General features: G+C 46.7%; 1 protein-coding gene across 1 annotated transcript in view; it reads left to right on the top strand.

Annotated features, from left to right (window-relative positions):
* The window catches only part of CYP51A1 (cytochrome P450 family 51 subfamily A member 1), a 40221-nt gene that overhangs the window by 11983 nt on the left and 4589 nt on the right, over nt 1-23649 (top strand). The window contains exons 4-8 of the mRNA XM_032798104.2: nt 1574-1700; nt 4729-4903; nt 20713-20832; nt 22211-22406; nt 23497-23592. Of these exons, the coding sequence (XP_032653995.1) occupies nt 1574-1700; nt 4729-4903; nt 20713-20832; nt 22211-22406; nt 23497-23592 (714 nt within the window). The remainder of the gene's footprint in view (nt 1-1573; nt 1701-4728; nt 4904-20712; nt 20833-22210; nt 22407-23496; nt 23593-23649) is intronic.

The following is a 23649-nucleotide window of genomic DNA, read 5'->3' as shown; positions in this document are numbered from 1 at the left end:
GGCCCCGTGCCTAAGAGGGCCCTGCGCCCAAGCCGCACCAGTGCACTGTACCAGGGTGGCCCAGCTTCCCCAGGGTCAATTTAAAGGGCCTGGGGCTCCCAGCAGGGATTGGAGCCTCAGGCCCTTTAAATTGTCACCAGAACCCCACTGCTGGAGCCCTGGGGTAGGGCTGCGGGGCTCTGGGAGTTATTTAAAAAGTCCAGGACTCCCCTTGCTTCTACTGCCTTGGCCCTTTAAATAGCCACTGGAGCCCTGCCACTTACCCAGGGCCCCTGCGGCTATTTAAAGGGCTGGGGCAGTAGAAGCAGGGGAGCTCTGGGCCCTTTAAATAACCTCCAGAGCCCCGGGGTAGTGGGGAGCTCCAGCTGCCTCTGCTGTCCCGGTCCTTTAAATAGCCCCCAGAGCCCTGCCGCTTCCCCAGGGCTCCTGCGGCTATTCAAAGGGCCGGGGTGGTGGAAGCAGGGGAGCCACAGGCCCTTTAAATAGCCCCCGAGCCCCGGGGTGCTGCTGCTACCCCGGTGAGGGAGGGAGGAAGAGGGGGCACTTACCCTACAGGGTGGGCTGTACACCCTGTATCTGCACCCCCTGCCCACAGCCAGCCCCTGCTGCACCCCCTGCCCTGCCTGCACCAGCCCCTGCCTGCAGCTAGCCCCACACCCCTTGGCCCCCCGTTCTGCTTGCATCCCCTGCCCTGTCTCCAGCCAACCCCTGCTGCATCCTTCTGCAGCCCTGCCTGAAGCCAGCCAGTCCACCCCACCCCACCCCACATCCTCCTGTCTCCAGCCAGCCCCACAACCCTTGCTTTGCCTGCAGCCAGACCCTATCTCCAGTCAGCTCCTGCCCTGTCTCCAGCCAGCCCCATGTCCACTGGTGCCCTGCAGTCCCAGGGCAATAACCCTGCACACCTGCTTCAATGAGAGGGGCAGGGAGCTGCTGGGACCCACACATGTGCACACCCTAGGGTAACCAGACAACTAGTGTGAAAAATTGGAACGGGGGTGAGGTAATAGGATCCTACATAAGAAAAAGACCCCAAAAAAGGGACTGTCCCTTTAAAATCAGGACCTTTGGTCACCCGAGCACACCCCCAGGGAGTGATGGGGACCCACACGTGAAGCGGAGCTCATTTCTAGTTCAGGCCCATCTTTTTAAAAAAGAACTTTAGATACGGTTAGCATAAATCAGTATTTTCCTGGACATGTCCAGTTTTTCGGTTCTCAAATCACCAACTGGGAGGAATTTTTAAAAACACAGACGTATGGTAATCCTCTTGGTACAAAAAATACATACTGTGGCAGATCCCTTAAATCAGAACTTTTTATAGGGAACCGGTTGCTAAGAAATGAAAGGCTTTTTTTTACGTTTTTTTTTTTTTTTTAGTTATCCCTACCGGGGCCCTGCCGAAAATGTTCGAATTGGGCCCCGCACTTCCTAAAGCCGGCCCTGTCCATGGTGACTCTTATTTTTCTATTTCTGTCTTTTCTGTTTTAGTACCACTTTCAATTAGCTGTTAATGACAAAACTGTAATTATGTACCTCATGTTCTGTACCTCTAATATCTTAACCCTTGCAGGTATTTTTGGAACAAAAGAAAATGCTAAAAACTGGGCTGAATATAGCTCAGTTTAAACAACATGTACCTGTAATTGAAAAAGAAACAAAGGAGTACTTCAAATCCTGGGGAGACAGTGGAGAAAGAAGTAAGCAAGATCAGATGCTTTTGTGTTTTGAAAAGTTATATTCAAGGGAGTGCACGAGAAGTAGACAAAACTAGCTTCATATGGTAGTATTTTGATCTACTTGAACATTTTTAATAGAAAGGAAAGACAGGTTCAGCTGTATCACACTTCCATGCTCAAAAGAACCAGGTACAAAGCATGTTACTTGCCTACTTAAAGCTGAGGGGAGGATGAAGCCACTCGCAAAGTTAGTAGTAGGTTGTAAAGAGCTAATTTGCTCTTGGCTTTGTAGTCTCTACCTTGTTGTCCCCAACTAACAGTTGAGGTGGCATTAGGATAGTATTGCAGGGGTTAGGCCACTTGTGCCTAATATCTTCACTGTTAAACCAGCAACTCATCATTTCTAAATGTTGTTGTTTCCTCGTTCCAGAATCAAGGTTAATAACTCACATCCTCTTTAAAGAAACAGACTATTTGTACTTCCTTAACTAAAACAGTCTGACTTAAGCCAAATTAGATAAAAAATTCATCAGAAAAAATAGACCCCACCTGTCCATTTTATTAGTCAGCATTCCCAAATTTCATTGACTTGAATAGGGCTGCTTCATCATGGGCATGTTACTCCTAGGGGAATTCTGTGCCACTGTGCAATGCAGAATTTGTGCAGAATTAATGCTCTGTGCAGAATTTCATTTGTTCCTGCAGAATTGGTGCTGCAGAGCTTCTGGCTGCCACTGGGGGCTGTTGGAGCCCACAGAGTCTGACTCCCCAGCTCACAAATACAGGACACTGCCAGGGGCGGGGGAGCTGGAGGCTTCCCAGCAGCTACAATTCCCAGCATGCCCTGAAAGAAGGAGGCGGCATGCAGGAAACTCCATACAAGCTCAGGACCCAGCATCTGGCTGTTTCTCTTCCTAGGCTCTGGGGGTGGAGGCAGTGTGGGCTGGGGGGAGGGAGGGCGCTCCATAGCTGGGCTCGTGAGGTGGGGTGGGGAGGGAGTGCATGTTAAGTTCTGCGACTCCCTCCAGCACCCTCAAATACCCCCTCCCAGTACACACACACTCAAGCACCCCTAGATACCTCTCCCAGCTCCCCTTCCCTAGCGGTGTCCTCTGTTTGGGAACTTCTATATGGTAACTCTATGGGGGCAGGGAGAACAAACGAGAATCTACTAAGACCAGAAGGGCAGAGTTTTCCCCAAGATATGCCCAGCTGGCACATGTGACACACCCAGACTGAGACACCAAACAAAAACGTAACAGAGAAACAGGAACTGGATTGTCGTAAGGGTTTCTTTAACTCTCCACTCCTAGAGGAATCTCTTTTGTTGTCTGTATTGTTACAGACATACTTGCTGATATTTATTTTGAAATAAATTACCAAAATAATTTGAAACTGGTGTGATTGTTATTTTGACAACTAACATGCATAATTTTTAACGGTGCAGAATTCCCCCAGGAGTAGCATGTACATGAGTAAGAATTGCACAGTTGGGCCCACAGAATAGAAGATGGTTATGATTGAATTACTTGTGTTTCTAGAGCAGTCTGTAAAACTATCAGATTTATCAGCAGAATATTTTTTATTGCTGCTCACTTCTTTTCTGACAGCATGAGCAGTCTTTGTCCAACCCCCCTAAATATGACGTTACTCTTTTCAGGGAATGTCTGTTTGCATACGCCCTAAGATTATCTGTGAAAGGTGTAGGATTGTACAGAAGCAACTTCTTTTCCTGATAACTGTAGTTGACACTTTTTTTGGATCCTTTCCAAATAAAACTGCTTTCCTCAAATATAACCAATTTTTTCCATCTTTCCTTGCCTGTATATTAGAGTAGCTCAGCAAAAACACTCACATCATTGAAGTTAAGGAAGTTAACAATGCCTTGCTTTTGTATCCTTTGTTGAATTTGTTATTGTCATCTAAGACCCCAGGAAGTCTCTCTTCCTTTGTGCTACAGGCCATGATGGTGGATTAAAGATGGTGGTGGATTAAAGAACAGATACAGAGGTTTTTAATCAAGCTAGACACAACAATGACTAACGTACAGACCAGTCCCCCAAAATACAAAGTAGTAATAAGAGCTTCTGTAACTCCTTAACCTGAACTGCCCATAAATTTGGTCTCTTGAGATCATTCTCAGTGAACCAGCTTCCACTACCTTCCTCAGTGTTGTCTTCCCTACAGCTCCCTAGTAAGTGGGGAGTCTGTATTTTGAAGATCCCAGACTCCTTCCTCTTTTCCCAGCATGTTTTGTCACATAACATGACAGCCATACAATTTTCTCCCATTGTAATAGAGCAGCTCGAACATCCTCAAATAGTTTACTCCTTCCTGACTACTGTAGATGGGATTCTGTGCAGAGTAGGCTTTGAGTCCAACCTTGAGGTCTGAGGATTATTGTTCCAGGACTAGCTTCTTGGTATTGTTTTCTCTCTCAAACCAGAGCTCATCAGTTTTCTTCTACAAGTGTTGCACCCTTCTTTCAGAGCTGTGAGCAGGGATCCTAGCACAACATAGCCCTCATCTCCACTGGAAAAATTTATCTTGGAAATACTTAAAAAATATTTTCCTTCAGTTGGTTGAAATTCACCTTATGTTCCCACAGAAGTGCTTCAAATCAACTATGTGGTGCTGGGGTATGAGTTCAACCATCATGGCAATTACTTCTGGATTTTGTAGGGGTAAATAACAATCAAGTGCCAGTTTGGGCACATCTTGCTTGCACAAACGGGCCTGGGGCTTACAGATGCCTCAGTTAGTGAATCCCTTTTAGTTCTCTGCAATGCTTTCTATCTTCTCTCTCAACCAGCATTTCCAAGTAATCCTTTCTGGAAATATCCCCTCCCCACTGTCCCAAAACAGGGATCCATTTGTGGAAGAACACTTCCAGAAACACATAGAAAAGATTATTTAAAATTCTCCGTGTGTATTCAGTCAATAGCTTTTTTTTTTTTTTTGGCAGAAGTGAAAATAGTGGCCTGTAAATCTTGACACCATCTGACCAAAATGGGTGCTGACTGACTTTCCTTTTCCTCCCTTTATTCAGATTTGTTTGAAGCTCTTTCAGAGCTCATTATTTTGACAGCAAGTCATTGTTTACATGGGAAAGAGATCAGAAGCCTACTCAATGAGAAGGTGGCACAACTATATGCTGATCTGGATGGTGGATTTACTCATGCTGCTTGGCTTCTGCCAGGTTGGCTTCCTTTACCTAGCTTCAGGTACCAAAAATAACATGTTAAACAGTATATACACCTCTACCCCAACATAACACTGTCCTCAGGGAGAGGGGTAGCTCAGTGGTTTGAGCATTGGCCTGCTAAACCTAGGATTGTGAGTTCAATCCTTGAGAGGGCCACTTAGGGATCTGGGGAAAAAATCAGTACTTAGGCCTGCTAGTGAAGGCCGGGGGCTGGACTCAATGACTTTCAAGGTCCCTTTCAGTTCTAGGAGATAGGTATATCTCCTATTATTATTTATTATAAAATCTTACCGCTTTATAGGTGATACCACATTATTATCAAACTTGCTTTGATCCACCTGAGTGCACAGCTCCACCTCCCCAGAGCACTGCTTTACCGTGTTGTATCCAAGTTCGTGTCATATCGGGTCATGTTATATCGGGGTAGAGGTGTACTTAAGAAACTTCTGTGCCTGTTTCAGCTCTTTCTTAGAGTATGTTTTAAGTAAATATGAATTTTAAATAAAAATGGAATGCAAGGATATTTCCTGTAGGGGGAGTTTATCAAAATACTGTTTTCATGGTATAATCTCAACTAGAAATTAGGAAGGCAGTTGCTTTTAACTGACATCTAAAAGCATAAGACCTATATCTTGGCTGAAAGCATAACAATTACAGCATAACTAAAAGTTATCCCCACAACTATTGAATACCTAAATTTGAGTCAAAGCATTTAAGAATGTGGGTTTGGGGGTTTCTAAACATGTTAATTCAGGATAATTGAGCTGCCTAAATTTAGTGTATGTAATTAAGTATATACTGATCTAGTTCAAAGCACTTTTTGAAGCTTTGTTCATTTTCTACAAAGCAAATGTCTTTTATGTAAGATATTTATTATATTGGGTCTGATCCTTCAAGTTCTGCATGAGCACATGAGTTTCTTTGCATCTTGTCTTAAATTCATTTGTATTAAAACTTTAGAATTAAAATGGCTACCACAAATAATATTTTGGGGTTTTTTTGTGTGGTATAATTTTATAGGCCCTGGCAGTTTTGATGATTCATCCTTTGGGTCATGTCACCCTTACACACATGGGGTGAGATCCTGCTCTTCCAGATGTCTGCTGTTTACTCTTATTCTCTGACTTGCAGAAAAGCTGGCAGCCCATCCAGGCCAGGTCTCAAGGCTTGGCAGCATCAGCTTTGTCTAGAAGATCCAGGTCTACTTACTTGTGGCCTACCGCAGAGCACAGCACTGATCTAGCCTAGTACTGAGATGATTGATAACAACCTCTTTGGGCTCCGATACCGTATGAGCATGGCATGTGGGGCATATGTCCCCTTTTGGGTCCTCAGTACTGTTAAGGACTGATTTTCTTGGTGCGACCAGTCTCTGCCTCCCTCCCTGGTACAGCAGGCCATCTGAGAGGAATGGGTGATACTGGCCACAGTGGTGTTGTCAGACAGGATCAGTCAGCCTCTACCCCTGAGGATTACAAACTGTTCTAGGACCTTTTTGGGAGGGTAGCAGCAGCCCTGGAAATAACCACCAAGGAGATTCAGGACACGCTGCACAAGGTCCTCGACATCCATCACTCCTTGTCTGTAGGGCGCATAGTGAGCCCAATCAACAAAGGCTGCCTGGAGCTCACAAAAGACCTGTGGCTGGTACTGACATCCAAGCTAACTGATAGATGGTATCAAGTCCCAGCTACTATACACAAATTGTTCTACTCCCATGAAATTTCAGGATCCTGGTCATATCATAATCACAGCCATCGAGAGTACTCACTGGGGTTGTCAGAAGGTGACCCGTAAGCATAAAGAGGCTAAACACCTATCTCCTGGGTCATAAAGCTCACTTCTCATCAAGATTCCAGATGCGGATAGTGGTCTTAGAGAAATACAATCATGTATCTAGTGTGCATTACAACCATTTATTGGAAAGGTTCCACAAGATTACAGGCAGAACTTTTGCACCATCCTGGTGGAGGACTGTTTAGTGGGCAGAACAGCACTGCAGGCAGTTTTGGCTGCTGCTGATTCTTTCTCCAGAGCAATGGCAATGGCAGTTCTTCATGGCTGGCTTTTGGGGGCATACCTGGACAGTTACAAACAACAATTTAGAACTTTCTTTTTGAGGGCCAATCCCTCTTCCATGAGAAAACTGATAAGGCAATGAGATCTGTCAGAGATTGCAGAACAACCATCAGTTCTCTTGTTACATACACTGAGCCTGTAAGAGTAGGCATTTTAAGCCTCAACCTTTCCAATACCAGCCATTGGTCTAGTACAGACCCCCTGAGCCTCCAGCCCACAGGCAGAGGTCCTTGAGATGAAAATCTGCTACTGTTTTTTCCTCCCAGTCACTCCCCTTATATTGACAGCAAGCAGGCAGTACATTTGATTTGGTGCCTGAGGACCACATACCATTCTTCTTGTGGTCTTTGCCTTCCCATCTTTCTTGTGACCATTTGACCCACTTTTAGCACATGTGATCCGACATCATGTCAGACTGTTGGGTTCTGGAGGTAGTTTGGACAGGCTAGATCATTCTATTTGTCTGTCTTTCCTGGCCATTCTTGATGCATTCATGGCAACAGCCTCCCTACCGCTCAACAGATTTCATGCCATATGCACTCTTTGCTTCCACCTACAGTCCCATCCTTTAGAGTGAGGTCTTGCTTCCTGCTGCAAGGTCTTATGGCAGTGTGTACCTTTTGTAACCTCATTTGCAAAACTCCAGTTCAGGCATCTTCGGGTCTGGCTCTTCTCAGTCTACAGCCCAAGATGTCATTGTCTAGACAAGCTGGTGCATCTTTTCCTGACAGTTCTTCAGTCTCTGGATTGGTGAACGGACCCTTGCAACATGCACAGGGGAGTCCCATGTACTCCTGGTTCACCCTTGAGAACTGTGGTCACTGATGCCTTCACATCTGGATGGGGAACCCGTATGGACAATCTAACTGTGTAGGGCCTCACATATCAATGGCCTAGAGCTCAGGGTCATGTACAATGCCTGCCCTGCCTTCCTTCCTGTGATTCCTGGTCAATTAGTCTTGGTAATGAGGGACAGTATGGCAGCTGTGTTCTACTTAAATAGGTGGTGGTAAGTGCTGAGGGCAGGTCCCTTGCTCTGTGCCAGGAAGCCATTCACCTTTTGGGACTTTGCTGATAAAGCAGTACCATGGTGTGTTTCAGACCATTTCCCCAAATTAGACAATGTGAAGGTGGACAGTCTTTCTACAAGGGGTCATTTAGGACCTCTTTAGGCTCTGGGTCCCCCACATAGACCTTTTTTTGCAAGAGCACAGAACAATGACATTTTTGCTCTTGGGAAGGATGTAGTCCTGTCTGTCGGATATAATTCTCCTTCCTTGGACAGAGGGTCTCTTCTATGCATTTCCCCCACCCCATCCCTCTGCTATCAACACTTCTGCAGAAGATCAAGTGGGAGAAGGCCATACTGGGGCTATGAGAATTATATTGGCTAAGGCAGATGTGGTTCAGGGAACTTTACAACCTCTTTGTAGTGCCTTCTATCTCTCTTCCCATGATCCCTAACCTTGCCCATAACAGTGGCTCAACCTTGCACCAAGACATGAGCATCCCTTCACCTGACAGTGTGGATGCTTGCTGGCTGACGTCAGTAGAGCTAGCCAGCTCTCAGGCAGTTCAGGGTATTCATATTAATAGCAGAAAGAGCTCCACTATGACTACTACTCTCCAAGTGGATGAGATTCTCACATTGGGTGATACAATATCAGATGTCCCATGTCCTTGCTAGCATCCAGTATATTCTGGATTACCTGCTGCATCTCAAGCATTCCAATGTCTCACTAAACTTGATGTTGGTGCACTTTCTGGTCATCTCCATGATCCACCTGCTCATTGACCAATTTTTGGTTTTACCCCACTCCATGGTGAAGAGGTTTTAAGTGCATCGCAAAGCTCTACCCACTGGTCGGGGATCTGGCTCCAATGTGGGATCTGAAACTGAACTTCACATAACCCATGGAACCTCTCCCCTGGCTGGTACAGATTTCTGTTACCAATCTGCCTGAGGCGTCAGGTGATCAGACTGAGGCCACAGGATTGTTAGGGGAGGAGATGGAGCACACCCAGGGTCTAAATTTTAAAGCTTTATTAATAAAATAATATAATAAAATAACAGTGGTGAGTGCGGGGAACGCTCCCACATCACTCAGGGAAAGAAAGCATTAGTGTCCCAGCCCTAACCCACTTTCATACTCTCACACGCACAACCCGAGGCTGGCCAAGCCTGGGTGTAACATCAGAAGAAGACGGGGGGGGGGAGGGGGAGGACGGACGAGAGTTTTGTCTTGTGCACAAGCTGTCTAGGGTTTGCTGTTGATCTCCAACTTGCTTCAGCTCTCAGGCGGGTTTTAAGTCCTGGGTTCTTTCAGGGGTATTCGTTCAGGGACGTCTGTTCCTCGTGCTCTTCGTACCAGTCCAAACCAGCTTTCTGTGGCTCCCTCAGCATTCCCAAAACACAGCAGCTTCAGGGACATGGGACTTTGTTTCTTCTTTGAGTGATTGCTCGTATCCATTCCAGTTAGGTTAGGTGTGTGCGCGGCACATGCACGTTCATTGGAAGATTTTTACCCTAGCAACACTCGGTGGGTCGGCTGGGTGCCCCCTGGAGTGGTGCCGCCATGGCGCCGGATATATACCCCTGCCGACCCAACCGCCCTTCAGTTCCTTCTTACTGCCCGTGTCGGTCGTTGGAACAGTGGAGCGCGGCTTAGTTGATCTCCACCTCCCTAGCTACTCGTAGTTCTTTCATCATTATTGTGTATATAGTTCAATTTTCCATATTTCTGCTTAGTTTTATTAGTTCTTTAACGTAGTTATTGTATATAGTTAAGAGGGGTTGGGGATTAGCCCTTTCCCCTCACCCGATGCTGGGGCCCATGCCCGGTTCACTGGGTTTCAAACCGTGCTCGGCTTGTCGCAAGCCAATGCCGACAGGAGATCCTCATGACTCCTGCCTTAAGTGCCTGGGGGAATCCCACCTTGCAGACAAGTGCTGCATCTGGAAGGCCTTCAAGCTGTGGACAAAAAAGGAGCGGGACTTTCGTCTCAAACAGCTCCTGATGGAGGCAGCCCTTACTCCTCCGCCCTCGGCACCGAGCACCAGACAGTCTGCACCGGGGAGAAGTGCATCTTCGGCACTGGAGCGCACTGGCAGCGCAAAGGCCCCTCGGCACCAACCGTCACCAGCCCAGAAGCCTGCCCGGCACCGCTCTCTCTTCCCGCGGGTCAAGAGACACAAGACTCTTGCGACTCCCATGCCTACATTGCAGTCAGAACACCTACCTAAGTTGGACCGCCCGGCACCAACAACTAAAGCGTCGTTGATTCCGGCCTCGCAAGAGCCGTCGAGTCCGGTGCCTGCAAGCTCTCCAGCATGCGCCGTGGTTGAGCTTATTGTTCCCTCCAAGCCAGAGACATTCTCTATGGCAAGGGAGCTGATTGCCCTGACACAGCCTGCGCTGCCTCAACCCCCGGCACTGCTGGTGCGGGTTATCCAATCAGTAGGCAAGCCTGCCCTGCTGAGACCATCCTCGCTCGGCACCGCTGAAAGGCATCCGTCACGATCAAGGTCCCGCCGGCATTCTCGGTCCTGTCACCGATCCCAGTCCCGACGCCGCTCACAGTCCCGGTACCACTCTTCATCTCGGTACCAGTCGTACTTGCGGCACCATTCGAGATCGCGCTCGCTGACCCGATACTCTCGGCACCGATCCAGCTCCCGGCACCGTTCACAGCACTGCACCTCTCGCAGTCACTCTCAACGTAGAGCTTCGAGGTCTCGGTCGACCTCCCGGCACCACTCAGGTCGCAGGTCCCGGTCTCATTCCCGGTACCGGTACGGCGCCTGGTACCGTTTTCCGGTGCTGCGTGGAGACGGATCAACCAGCCGCAGAGACCCTTCCCAAGCAGTTTCAGCTCCTCCGTGGCCGTCTCCCCATACATCAATATTATCACATGCGGACAGTGCCTCCTACGCACACGACTGTGATTCGGATACACACAGCTGAGTCTTCCAAGAGACCCACGGCCCAGACCAGGGACCTCATCAGTGGTCTTTCAGGACACCTTGGGCATATCACCGAGCCCAAGGTTGACCCGCAGTGACATCACGCTCCGTTCCATCGGAACACCGGGTGCCAGAGGCCACTGTCAGCAGCCCCCCTCCTGCGAGTACGGAGGAAGCTTCCATCCACGCACCGGACCCTCAGGTCCCACCAGTCCCTGATGTCCCCCATGATCTGGAAACCATACAGGACCCACTCGTCCCGGACCTTTCGTCTTCCTCTTCCCTGGATGAAGCGGTAGCGGGGACATCCTCATCGGACCCGCCTCCAATTGACCTTAGGGTACACCAGGGCCTCCTGATGCGCGTCACCCTGAATATAAACCAGCAGGTGGAGGAGGTTCAGGAGGTTGAGGACCCCGTTGTTGGCGGATGCACCAAGTCGAGTGGCCTTACTGTTCATTCGATAGATTCAAGCTAAGGCAGATACCATTTGGCAATCCCCGGCATCTATTCCACCCACGGCCAGAGGAGTGGAACGGAAGTACATGGTGCCCTCTAAGGGGTACGACTACTTATACGTGGACCCTACTCACTGGTTGTACAATTTGTAAATGAATGGGAGCGCCATGGCCAGCAAGCCCCTGCCCCAAAATCTAAGGAGGCTAGGCGCATGGATTTGTTGGGCTGTAAAATCTACTCCGTGGGGGGCCTCCAACTCAGGGTGGCGAACCAGCAAGCGCTACTTAGCAGGTATAATTACAACATCTGGGAGGCGGTAGGGAAATTCACAGAGCTGGTCCCGCAAGACTCCCGCCAAGAATTTAAGGCACTATTGGAGGAAGGAAAGAAGGTGGCAAGAACTTCTCTCCAGGCCTCGCTGGACGCTGCTGATTTGGCAGCCAGAACTGTGGGCTCTGGAATCGCCATGATGCATATATCGTGGCTTCAGATGTCAGGCCTGCCACCTGAATTTCAGCACACTATCCAAGACTTCCCATTCGATGGCTAGAGTCTATTCTCCGAGAAGATGGACCTTAGGCTACAGAGTCTGAAAGATAATCGGGTGATTATGCGTTTGCTCGGGATGCCTACATCACAGACTCAATGAAGATTCTTCTGCACCCAACCTCAACACCCTTACCCCCCGCCTAGACCAAGACAGGACTTTGGCAGGAGGTGAGGTTGAGGCAACCGCAGATGACAGTCCGGACCTCAGTGGGGTCAGAATAACAGTCCCTCCAAGCCAATGATGGGATCCAAACCGAACTTTTGAAGGTGCACCCGAGGGTGGTGTACCAATTGTCTCCCAGGATCCTTTTCAGTTTTACAACCGCCTTTCCCCTTTCCTCCCTGCGTGGACCCAATTAACTTTGGATCGTTGGGTACTATGCACGGTAGAATTCGGATACCACCTCCAATTTATTTCACTCCCTCCCTCCCAACCCCCCTCCTTGTCCCTCTCCAGGGACCCCTCTCATGAGCAATTCCTCTTGCAAGAGGTACAGACGCTTCTTGCCATGGGAGCTATAGAGGAGGTATCAAAGGACTTAAGGGGCAAGGGGTTCTATTCCCGGTATTTCCTAATCCCCAAGGCGAAAGGAGGCCTCAGGCCTATCCTAGACCTGCAAGGACTGAACAAGTTCATGAAGAAGTTGAAGTTCTGCATGGTATCCCTGGGGACAATCATCCCATCCTTGGATCCTGGAGACTGGTATGCTGCCCTCGACATGAAGGACGCATATTTCCACATTGCCATTTACCCTCCGCACAGACGGTACCTCCGGTTTGTGGTCAACCATCAGCATTTTCAGTTTACAGTCCTTCCGTTTGGCCTCTCTGCAGCCCCTCAGGTATTCACGAAGTGCATGGCTGTAGTCACTGCCTCCCTCCGTCGTCGTTGAATATATGTCTTCCCGTACCTCGATGATTGGCTCATTCGGGGGACCTCCGAGGCCCAAGTCATCAGTCATGTGGGCGTCATCAAGGACCTCTTAATGCGACTAGGCCTGATGATCAATCTAGAGAAATCTACTCTAGTCCCCACACAAAGAATAGTTCATTGGGGCCATCCTGGACTCCAATCTCGCAAGGGCCAGTTTACCACAACCTTGATTTCAGGCAATAGTATCAATTATACAAAGCCTTCAAAACTTCTCAACAACTTCGGCTCGCACTTGTCTTGGCCTCCTCGGTCACATGGCTGCCTGCACGTTCGTGACCAACCATGCCAGACTATGTCTGCGTCCCCTTCAAACTTGGCTCGCCTTAATTTACCTCCCAGGCAGGGACGCCATAGTCATGGTAGTCACCACTCCCCCGAGCATCCTAGGCTCCCTCGACTGGTGGCTGACGCCCTCCCTAGTGTGTGCAGGACTGCCATTCCATCTGCCACAGCCCTCCGTGTCCCTGACGATGGATGCGTCATCTCTTGGCTGTGGTGCTCACCTCGGACATCTTCGCACTGAAGACCTTTGGTCGTCTCAGGAGCTGGCTTTACATATAAATGTCCGAGAACTAAGAGCAGTCCGCCTGGCGTGCCAGGCGTTCCAGCAACATCTACAGGGCTGTTGTGTCTCAGTGTTTACAGACAACACAACCCCCATGCACTACATAAACAAGCAGAGAGGGACACGATCCTCCCCCCTTTGTCGGGAGGCGATCCAACTATGGGACTTTTGCATAGCCCACTCGATAGACTTGGTAGCGTCCTTTCTCCCAGGAGTTCGGAACACTCTGGCAGATCAACTCAGCAGATCTTTCCTGTCTCACGAGTGATCGATTCATCCGGACATTATACATTCTATCTTCCAGAAGTGGAATTTCCCCACATAGACCTCTTCGTTTCCTGCGAGAACAGGAAATGGAGAAATGGAAGATACTGCTCCTTCCAAGGTCTCTCTCGGGGTTCGATCTCGGATGTATCCCTGATTCCATGGAAGAGCCAACTACTTTATGCCTTTCCACCATTCCCGTTGGTTCACAAGGTCCTACTAAAGCTCTGCCTGATCATGATTGCCCCTGCGTGGCCTAGGCAACACTGGTACACCATGTTGCTCGACCTGTCGATAGCTAACCCAATCACCCTGCCTCGTCATCCAGACCTCATAACTCAGGACCACGGCAGACTTCACCACCCAGATCTGCAGTCCCTTCACCTCACGGCATGGCTCCTGCGTGGTTAACCCAGTCAGAGTTACGTTGCTCTGCCCCAGTGCAACAAGTACTCCTGGGTAGCAGAAAACCTTCCACTCGGTCAGTGAAGCCAAACGCCAAAAATTAAAATGTCTGCACACTAATGCGAGGAGCCTAGGTAACAAAATGGAAGAACTGGAGCTACTGGTGCAGGAAGTGAAACTGGATATTGTGATATTGATACGCGGTGATTAACAGAGAACATGAGTGGAATAGTAGTCATGAACTGGAGTACAGGTATTGAAGGCTATGTGCTGTTTAGGAAAAGACAGAAAATAAAGGCAAGGTGGTGGCAGTAGCATTGTACCTCATCAATGATGAGGTTAACTGTAAAAGAAGGATAAGAGTGAATGGAATGGACAAGACAGAGTCTGTCCTGGGTCAAAATCACACTGGGAAAGAAGCTACTAGAGCCTCCCCTGAGATAGTGCTTGGGGTGTGCTACAGACCACCGGGATCTGATTTGGATATGGATAGAGACCGTCTTTAATGTTTAATGAATGTAAACACTAATGGGAATTGTGTGATCATGGGAGACCTTTAACTTCCCAGATATAGACTGGAAGACAAGTGCTAGCAAAAGAATAATAGGGCTCAGATTTTTCTGGATGGTGATAGCAGATGGTATTTCTTCACAAGTAGTTGAAGAACCAACAAGAGGGGATGCCATTTTAGATTTGTTTGGTGAGCAGTGAGGACTGCTCGCATAGAAGAAATGGTTGTAGGGGACAACCTTGGTTTCGAGTGATCATGAGCTAATTCAGTTCAAACTAGATGGAAGGATAAACAAAAATAGATCTGGGACTAGGGTTTTTGACTTCTCAAAAGGGCTAACTTTAAAGAATTAAGGAAATATAGTTAGGGAAGTGGATTGGACTGAAGAACTTGTGGATCTAAATGCGGAGGAGGCCTGGAATTACTTCAAGTCAAAGCTGCAGAAACTATCGCAGAAGCCTGCGCATCCCAAGAAAGGGGAAAAAAACCATAGGCAGGAGTTGTAGACCAAGCTGGATGAGCAAGCATCTCAGAGAGGTGATTAGAGAAAAGCAGAAAGCCTACAAGGAGTGGAAGAAAGGTGGGATTAGCAAGGGAAGCTACCTTAGTGAGGTCAGAACATGTAGGGATAAGTGAGGAAGGCTAAAAGCCATGTAGAGTTGGACCTTGCAAAGGGAATTAAAACCAATAGTAAAAGGTTCTATATAGCCATATAAATAAGAAGAAAACAAAGAAAGAAGAAGTGGACCGCTAAACACTGAGGATGGAATGGAGGTTAAGGATAACCTAGGCATGGCCCAATATCTAAATAAGTACTTTGCCTCAGTCTTTAATAAGGCTAATGAGGAGCTTAGGGATGATGGAAGGATGACAAATGGGAATGAGGATATGGAGGTGATATTACCACATCTGAGGTAGAAGCCAAACTTGAACAGCTTAATGGGACAAAATCGGAGGGCCCAGACAATCTTCATCCAAGAATATTAAAGGAACTGGTGCATGAAATTGCAAGCCATTAGCAAGAATTTTTAATGAATCGTAAACTCAGGGTTGTACCGTACGACTGGAGAATTGCTAACATAGTTCCTATCTTCAAGAAAGGGAAAAAAAGTGATCCGAGTAACTATAGGCCTGTTAGTTTGACATCTGTAGTATGTAAGGTCTTGGAAAAAATTTTGAAGGAGAAAGTAGTTAAGGACATTGAGGTCAATGGTAATTGGGACAAATTACAACATGGTTTTACAAAAGGTAGATCGTGCCAAACCAACCTGATCTCCTTTCTTTGAGAAGGTGACAGATTATTAGACAAAGGAAATGCAGTAGATCTAATTTACCTCGATTTCAGTAAGGCATTTGACACGGTTCCACCATGGGGAATTATTAGTTAAATTGGAAAAGATGGGATCAATATGAAAATTGAAAGGTGGATAAGGAACTGGTTAAAGGGGAGACTCCAACGGGTCGTACTGAAGGGTGAACTGTCAGGCTGGAAGGAGGTTACTAGTGGAGTTCCTCAAGGATCAGTTTTGGGACCAATCTTATTAACCTTTTTATTACTGACCTTGGCACAAAGAGCGGGAATGTGCTAATAAAGTTTGCGGATGACACAAAGTATGCTGGGGGTATTGCTACACAGAGAAGGACCGGGATATCATACAGGAAGATCTGGATGACTTGTAAACTGGAGTAATAGTAATAGGATGAAATTTAATAGTGAAAAGTGCAAGGTCATGCACTTAGGGATTAATAATAAGAATTTTAGATATACATTGGGGACATCATCAGTTGGAAGCAACAGAGGAGGAGAAGACCTTGGAGTATTGGTTGATCACAGGATGACTATGAGCCGCCAATGCGATATGGCCGTTAAAAAGCAAATGCAGTTTTAGGATGCATCAGGCGAGGTATTTCCAGCAAAGATAAGGAGGTGTTAGTACCGTTATATAAGGCACTGGTGAGACCTCATCTGGAATACTGTGTGCAGTTCTGGTCTCCCATGTTTAAGAAGGATGAATTCAAACTGGAACAGTTCAGAGACGGGCTACTAGGATGATCCGAGGAATGGAAAACCTGCCTTATGAAAGGAGACTCAAAGAGCTTGGCTTGTTTAGCCTAGCCAAAAGAAGGCTGCGGGGGATATGCTTGCTCTTTATAAATATATCAGGGGGATTAATTAGGGAGGGAGAGGAATTATTTAAGCTTAGTACCAATGTAGACACAAGAACAAATGGTACAAACTGGACATTAGGAAGTTTAGACTTGAAATTAGACGAAGGTTTCTAACCATTAGAGGAGTGAAGTTCTGGAACAGCCTTCCAAGGGGAGTAGTGGGGGCAAAAGACATATCTGGCTTTAAGACTAAGCTTGATAAGTTTATGGAAGGGATGGTATGATAGATAGTTTAATTTTGGCAATTGATCTTTGATTATCAGCAGATAAGTCTGCCAATGGTCTGTGATGGATGTTGATGGGATGGGATCTGAGTTACTGCAGAGAATTCTTTCTGAGTGCTGGCTGGTGAGTCTTGCCCACATGCTCAGGGTTTAGCTGATCGCCATATTTGGGTTCGGGAAGGAATTTTCCTCCAGGGCAGATTGGCAGAGGCCTGGAGGTTTTTTGCCTCCTCTGCAGCGTGGGGCATGGGTCACTTGCTGGTGGATTCTCTGCAGCTTGAGGTCTTCAAACCACAATTTGAAGACTTCAATAACTCTTGACATAGGTTAGGGTTTGTTATAGAATGAATGGGTAGGGTTCTGTGCCTGCTTTGTGCAGGAGGTCGACTAGATGATCATATTGGTCCCTTCTGACCTATGAGTCTATGAGTCTACGTATCTGGCCAAGTGGAAGCGTTTCTTGTGCTGGTGCGAAACACAAAATGTTACTCCCATCGAGGTCTCAATCCCCACCATCCTGGACTACCTCTGGTCTCTCAAACAGCAGGGCCTAGTGGTATCATCATTGAGGGTGCACTTGGTGGCAATTTTTACCTTCCACCCAGGAGAAAGTGGTCGTTCTGTGTTTTCACACCCTATAGTTTCCAGGTTCCTCAAGGGCTTGGAGCACCTATACCCCCAAGTATGCTGCCCTGCCCCTACCTGGGACCTCAACCTAGTCTTAAACAGACTTATGTCTCCACCATTCGAGCCGTTGGCAGCTTGCTCGCTGCTATACCTGTCCTGGAAGATAGTTTTCCTCATAGCCATTACATCGGCCAGACGAGTCTCCGAGCTTTGGGTGCTCACGGTGGACCCACCATATACAGTCTTTCACAAGGACAAGGTGCAGTTGCGACCACACCCAGCGTTCCTCCCTAAAGTGATATCGGCCTTCCATACCAATCAGGACATCTTCCTTCTGGTCTTCTTCCTGAAGCCGCACGCTTCACGACAGGAACAACAATTGCACTCCCTAGATGTCCGTAGGGCGCTCGCATTTTATATCGAATGGATGAAGCCCTTTCCATTGCCCCAACTCTTCGTTGCAGTGGCAGACCGAATGAAGGGCCTACCTGTCTCCTCCCAGAGGATCTCCTCTTGGGTGATGGCGTGCATCCGCACTTGCTATGACTTGGCTCATGTTCCCTTGGGCCATCTCACCGCACATTCTACCCGGGCTCAGGCTTCATCTGCTGTCTTCCTGGCCCATGTACCAATCCAGGAAATATGTCGCGCAGCTACCTGGTCCTTGGTCCACACTGCATTATGCTCTGGTTCAACAGTCTAGAGATTATGCAGCCTTTGGCTCAGCAGTTTTGCATTCTGCCACATCTCAGTCCGACCCCACCGCCTAGGTAAGGCTTGGGAATCACCTAACTGGAATGGATATGAGCAATCATTCGAAGAAGAAAAGACAGTTACTCACCTTTGTAACTGTTGTTCTTCGAGATGTGTTGCTCATATCCATTCCAAACCTGCCCCCCTTCCCCACTGTCGGAGTAGCTGGCAAGAAGGAATTGAGGGGCGGTTGGGTCGGCAGGGGTATATATCCGGCACCATGGCGGCGGCACTCCAGGGGGTGCCCAGCCGACCCGCCGAGTGTTGCTAGGGTAAAAATCTTCTGATGAATGTGCACACGGCACATGCACACCTAACCTAACTGGAATGGATATGAGCAACACATCTCGAAGAATAACAGTTACAAAGGTGAGTAATCGTCTCTTTTCCCCCTTGCTGACCTTCACCGTTTCACTTGTTTTTGCACTCTGCAGTCCTGCTCAGCTTAGTTCTCCTTTGTCACAGTTGGCTGGGGTGCATGAGATAACAGGCTCCTTGGCTACATAGAGCCTATTTGAGAGCGGTGACCTTGGACTGAAGCCGGTGTCCTATCTTCAGATTGAGCTGAGGCATTGCATTAACCCGTTCTCCTCTCCCTCCCCCTTTGGCCTCTCGCAATCTGCAAAGGAATCTTCCACTCCACACTCATACCTTTAACCTGTCCCAAAATGCCTTGCGATGTTTGCAACAGCGTTAGCAACCTACAATGCTGATCTGCCTCCTCGGGGACCCCCTGAGGGAGGGGGCCACTGGGTTTTGACACTGCCCTTGAGCCTCCGGCTACATGCTTCTTACCTTATTTGTCAATGAAAGAGACCTTCCTGTTGGCTGATATCTCTGCCTGGAGAGTCAGAGCTCCAGCCCCTGATGGTAGGACTACCTTGTACATTATTCAGTTGGATAAGATATCCATGAGTCCGCATTCTAGATTGCTGCCCAAGATGTTTATTGAATTCAATGCTAATGAAACTATCCTCCTACCTGTATTCTTTCTCAAATTTCATGCCAGCAGAGTGAACACAGGAAATAAATCCCATTTGAGAGGGCAAAGCCATTTTGTTCTTCCTGGACAGCACTAAATCCTTCTAAAAATTGCCCAGACTGCTCCTGGCCTGTGCAGAGGGTCTTAAAGGGCAGGCCATATCTTCACAGAGAATATTAAACTGGATCGCCTAGTGTAGCCGGACATGTTACCAGTTTGTTGTGTGGCTACAGATCAGTTATGTGAAAGCACATTCCACCAGGGCACAGTCTAGCTCTGTGGCCTTGCTGGCAAACCCCTCCTTTCAGGAGATTTGGAAGCCAGTGCATGCTTTTGTTGAAACTGTATAGTCAGCTCCTTGACCACACTTTGGTTAGTTATGACATATGTTCAAGAGACCAAATAACTAATGTCAGTCAGGTTTATTGCTCTAAGCCAATCATGTCCTACAGGGAAAAAGTTCTCCATGATACCAGTCTCTGGGAAGCCGTCTCGTGCAGTGATGTTACATTCACCTTATGCAGAAGATTTGCTCATAGAGTTACACATTTCAGCTAGGTAGTATTTATATGATGATTTTACAAGTCACATATCTCTTTGTATGTCACTAAAATCCAACCTATTAGTTTGTCCCAGTTCCCAAGCTTCTTGTTCTGTTCCTTCCTCATCCTTGTTTTGGATACTAGCATTCCAGGTACTGGTCCATGAAGGTACTTCCCTTGCTTGCACTAAGCCATAGCGTGAATGTGTCTCGATTTTGACACGTTTCCTATCTGCTTACGTCAAATGCTTGCTTCAGCAAATGCAAGGTGTTACAGTATAAATGAACGGAGTTATGGTATAGGCCAGTTTGGGCAGCAACACTGTTATGATTTGTGCTTAATTGCAGGGTGGGTTGGGGCATGTTATAATACAAAGCAGCTATCTCTCTGGCCCATCTCATCAGCTCAATGAAACCTGAACCAGTTTTCACAGTCTTAGGTTCCTTTGTGTTTCTGGTGCGTGCATTGTACTGTGATGCACATTATCCACTCCATATTCCCCAATTACATCTATCAGATCAAATACCTAATCTGCTCTGTGCCTGTTCTGCTCCTCAAAATGGTATCTGAAATTACTATGACCCAGATAACAATATTTGGGTAGTAAATGACTGACATGTCACTGAAATATTCCTTTTAAAGACTAGTGAAAACTTTGTGAATAAATATTTTAGGTATTTTATCTAAAGTCTTTTGGATTTTTCACTGATTATTTGCAAAGAAAAATTCTGATAAGTATTTACAGCATTTTGTGTGTTTTGTTTTATATACAGACCCTAATAAAAATGCTTTGAATTACAGACGTAGAGACAGAGCCCACAGAGAAATAAAGAACATTTTCTATAAAGTAATCCAGAAACGCCGGCAATCTGGGGAAAGGGAAGATGACATGGTCCAAACATTGCTGGATGTTACCTATAAGTAAGTGAAAGTGTTGAAGGTTTGTCATTTAGAAGCATAAGGGAGAAGTGCTTAGTACTTTAACAGGGTATGCTCCATTTACCAAAATTTCCCAAGTCATTGCTGGCGCCGCATAACTCTTGTCACCCTCCTCACATCTCTTCCTTGGGTTATTTGGCTTTCTCCCCTTGTATGCAGCTTTCTATAGGCTTTTGGGGAGAGCACTTCTTTCCATGTTATGTTGATGAGGATAATGGGTGGAATTTAGGCCTTTTTGCCACCTCCCTCTAGAGGCTGAAGGATTTCACTTCGTTTAGGTGCAGACTGTGTGAAGCACCCAAACAGTAGATTTCTTAAAAACCAGATTGATTTTAAAAATGGAAATGAAATGAATGGTTTGCATAACATACCCCACCTGAATACTGTGCAAAGCTCAGGGAGCTAGGCTTTCTTATCTTAATTATAGAGAAGAAAAAGAAAGATGTTACATGAGTAAGAAGCAAAACCCTTCCCTCCTGCCTTAGTCCGTCTAACAGCCTCATTTTCCATTTCACTTACCCAACCTACTTATCGATCCTTAGGGCAAGGAATTCTAACCTCACTAGATGAGGTTATCTCAGTGTTTCCATAATGTAGATTTTATCAGGAGTCTCGTCCAGAGAGGATATGGCACAGTTAATGTCTCCCTCCAAAGCAGTAAAGTTGTCTTCTAATCATCTCTGGAAAGCTTCCCAGCTTTATCATCTTCAAGTTCCATATTTCAAAAGCCCTTTTGAGCTCAATTTCTGTAGACTAACCAACGTGGTTGGTTTTTTAATTTAATTTCCATTATGTACTGCAGGAGTTAGACTGAACCTCTGTTGAATACCTCATTTCTCAACAGTACCCCTGCTGGATGCCTCCCCCAGTTTCTCTGTTGCCCTCAAGCCTCTTTTAAAATCATTCAGCAGTTTCTCTTACCATGAAATATATATTGACAGACCCTTTCTCACACCTCTGTTCTCTGTAGAAAGAAAAAGAATTGTCTGTGCATTGGTGATTCAGTAAAATTCCATGCACAAATGGCAGACTTCAGGTGTGGTCTTGCCAGGTTCATTACTAGCTGTGTTTAAATGTAGATCAAAACGTTAGGAGGTAATTTGTTGTAGATGCTTAGCCAAATGTTGGAGGCAGCTGTCAGACAGCTGTTGCTTTTCTCCATCATGGCAGCTATGTGATGACTTTCTTTCTAGCTCCTTGCCTTGCAGTCTCTTTTCTTTCCCATGCATCTGCAGTTTGCCAACTGGAAGAAGGAAAAAACTGAAGCTAAAAGTAACTACAATCATTTAACATGATGTATGGCACTATATCTGGATATCTAGTCAAGTAAAGCTAGAATGTATTTATTTCCTTAATCTAGGGATGGCCGTCCACTAACAGACGATGAGATTGCTGGAATGCTTATTGGGTTGTTGTTAGCAGGCCAGCATACATCTTCTACCACCAGTGCTTGGCTTGGCTTCTTTTTAGCTAGAGACAAATCAATACAAGAACAATGCTATGCAGAACAGAAAGCAGTTTGTGGAGAAGACTTGAGGCCCCTAAATTATGACCAGGTTTGTTTGATGTATCATTTTCAAAAATTTAAAGATAGACTGAAAGTTAATTTATGAATGTGTTTAAACTCTTAATTGTAACAAAGTATTTGATTATAGCATCTATGTCACACATATGCTAGATGCTCATATCCTTGAACTTGGTGAATGAAAGCAGGTTTTGGTGGTAACTTGTATTCTAATATCACCTTCTGGATAGTGGAATCCTTTTTTAATTCAATCAAATGAAGAAGCAGAAACAAACAGGGTAGCTAGTGAAGTGTATACCATATATACTCGATCATAAACCGGTTCATTTATAAGCTGACCCACTGCCAAGATGGATAAGTAAAAATATGGAAAATTTTTATGACCCATTTGTAAGCCGACCGTATAATTCAGGGGTCAGCAAACTTTTTGGCTCCTGGGCCATCAGAATAAGCTGCTGGTGAGATGGTTTGTTTACCTCGAATGTCCCTAGGCACAGAGGTAAACCTAAGTAAACAGTGTCCTGGCTTGCCAGCGGCTTACCCTGATGGGCCGGGACAGCAACTGGTGTGGAAATTTTATTTTGGGGGGGGGGAAAGCTGGGAGTCAGAGGAGTAACCACTGTGACTACCCCCCACATGACACCACCCCTAGCCTGGGACCCCCACGCTCTCCCCATCCCATCCCTTCCAACCTTATCTGGGGAGGATGTCTCTGGCCTGGCTGGAGCTGCTCCGGCAAGCCGGGTGGCACAGCTGCAGCCTGCCAACCCCGAAGCAGCTTCGGAGGCTGGGGGTAGAGCAGTGCGGCCAGAAGCGGAGACACTCTGGCCCCACCTCTTCCCATCTGGCTGTGCTGTGTCTCCTTGCTCCCTCTGTTTGGGGGGAGGGGCTGTGTCCCACCTCTCCCTCTCTATACCTGGTCCTAAGCTGACCCCCTTCTCTGGTGCTTCCCTTTTTTTACTAAAAAAATTTGGCTTATGAACGAGTATATATGGTATTTGGAATTATGTATTTAAAATATGAGCCGCTTATCACATGGATTTTTCAAATGGAAAAATACTGATTTATGAACGTTAAATATTCCTAAATCATAAGGCAACTGATAGTTATTATATTTGCAGCTGAAGGATCTGAACCTGCTGGACCGCTGTCTAAAAGAAACTTTAAGGCTTAGACCTCCTATAATGACCATGATGAGAATGGCCAGAACTCCCCAGGTGAGCATATTTGTTGGCTCTGTCCAGATCAGTGGTGTGGCTGTAATGTAAATTAAT

The sequence above is a fragment of the Chelonoidis abingdonii genome, chromosome 2 (genome assembly GCF_003597395.2).
Source record: "Chelonoidis abingdonii isolate Lonesome George chromosome 2, CheloAbing_2.0, whole genome shotgun sequence".
NCBI lineage: Eukaryota > Metazoa > Chordata > Testudines > Testudinidae > Chelonoidis > Chelonoidis abingdonii.
This window is presented reverse-complemented; position numbering and strand designations above follow the sequence as displayed.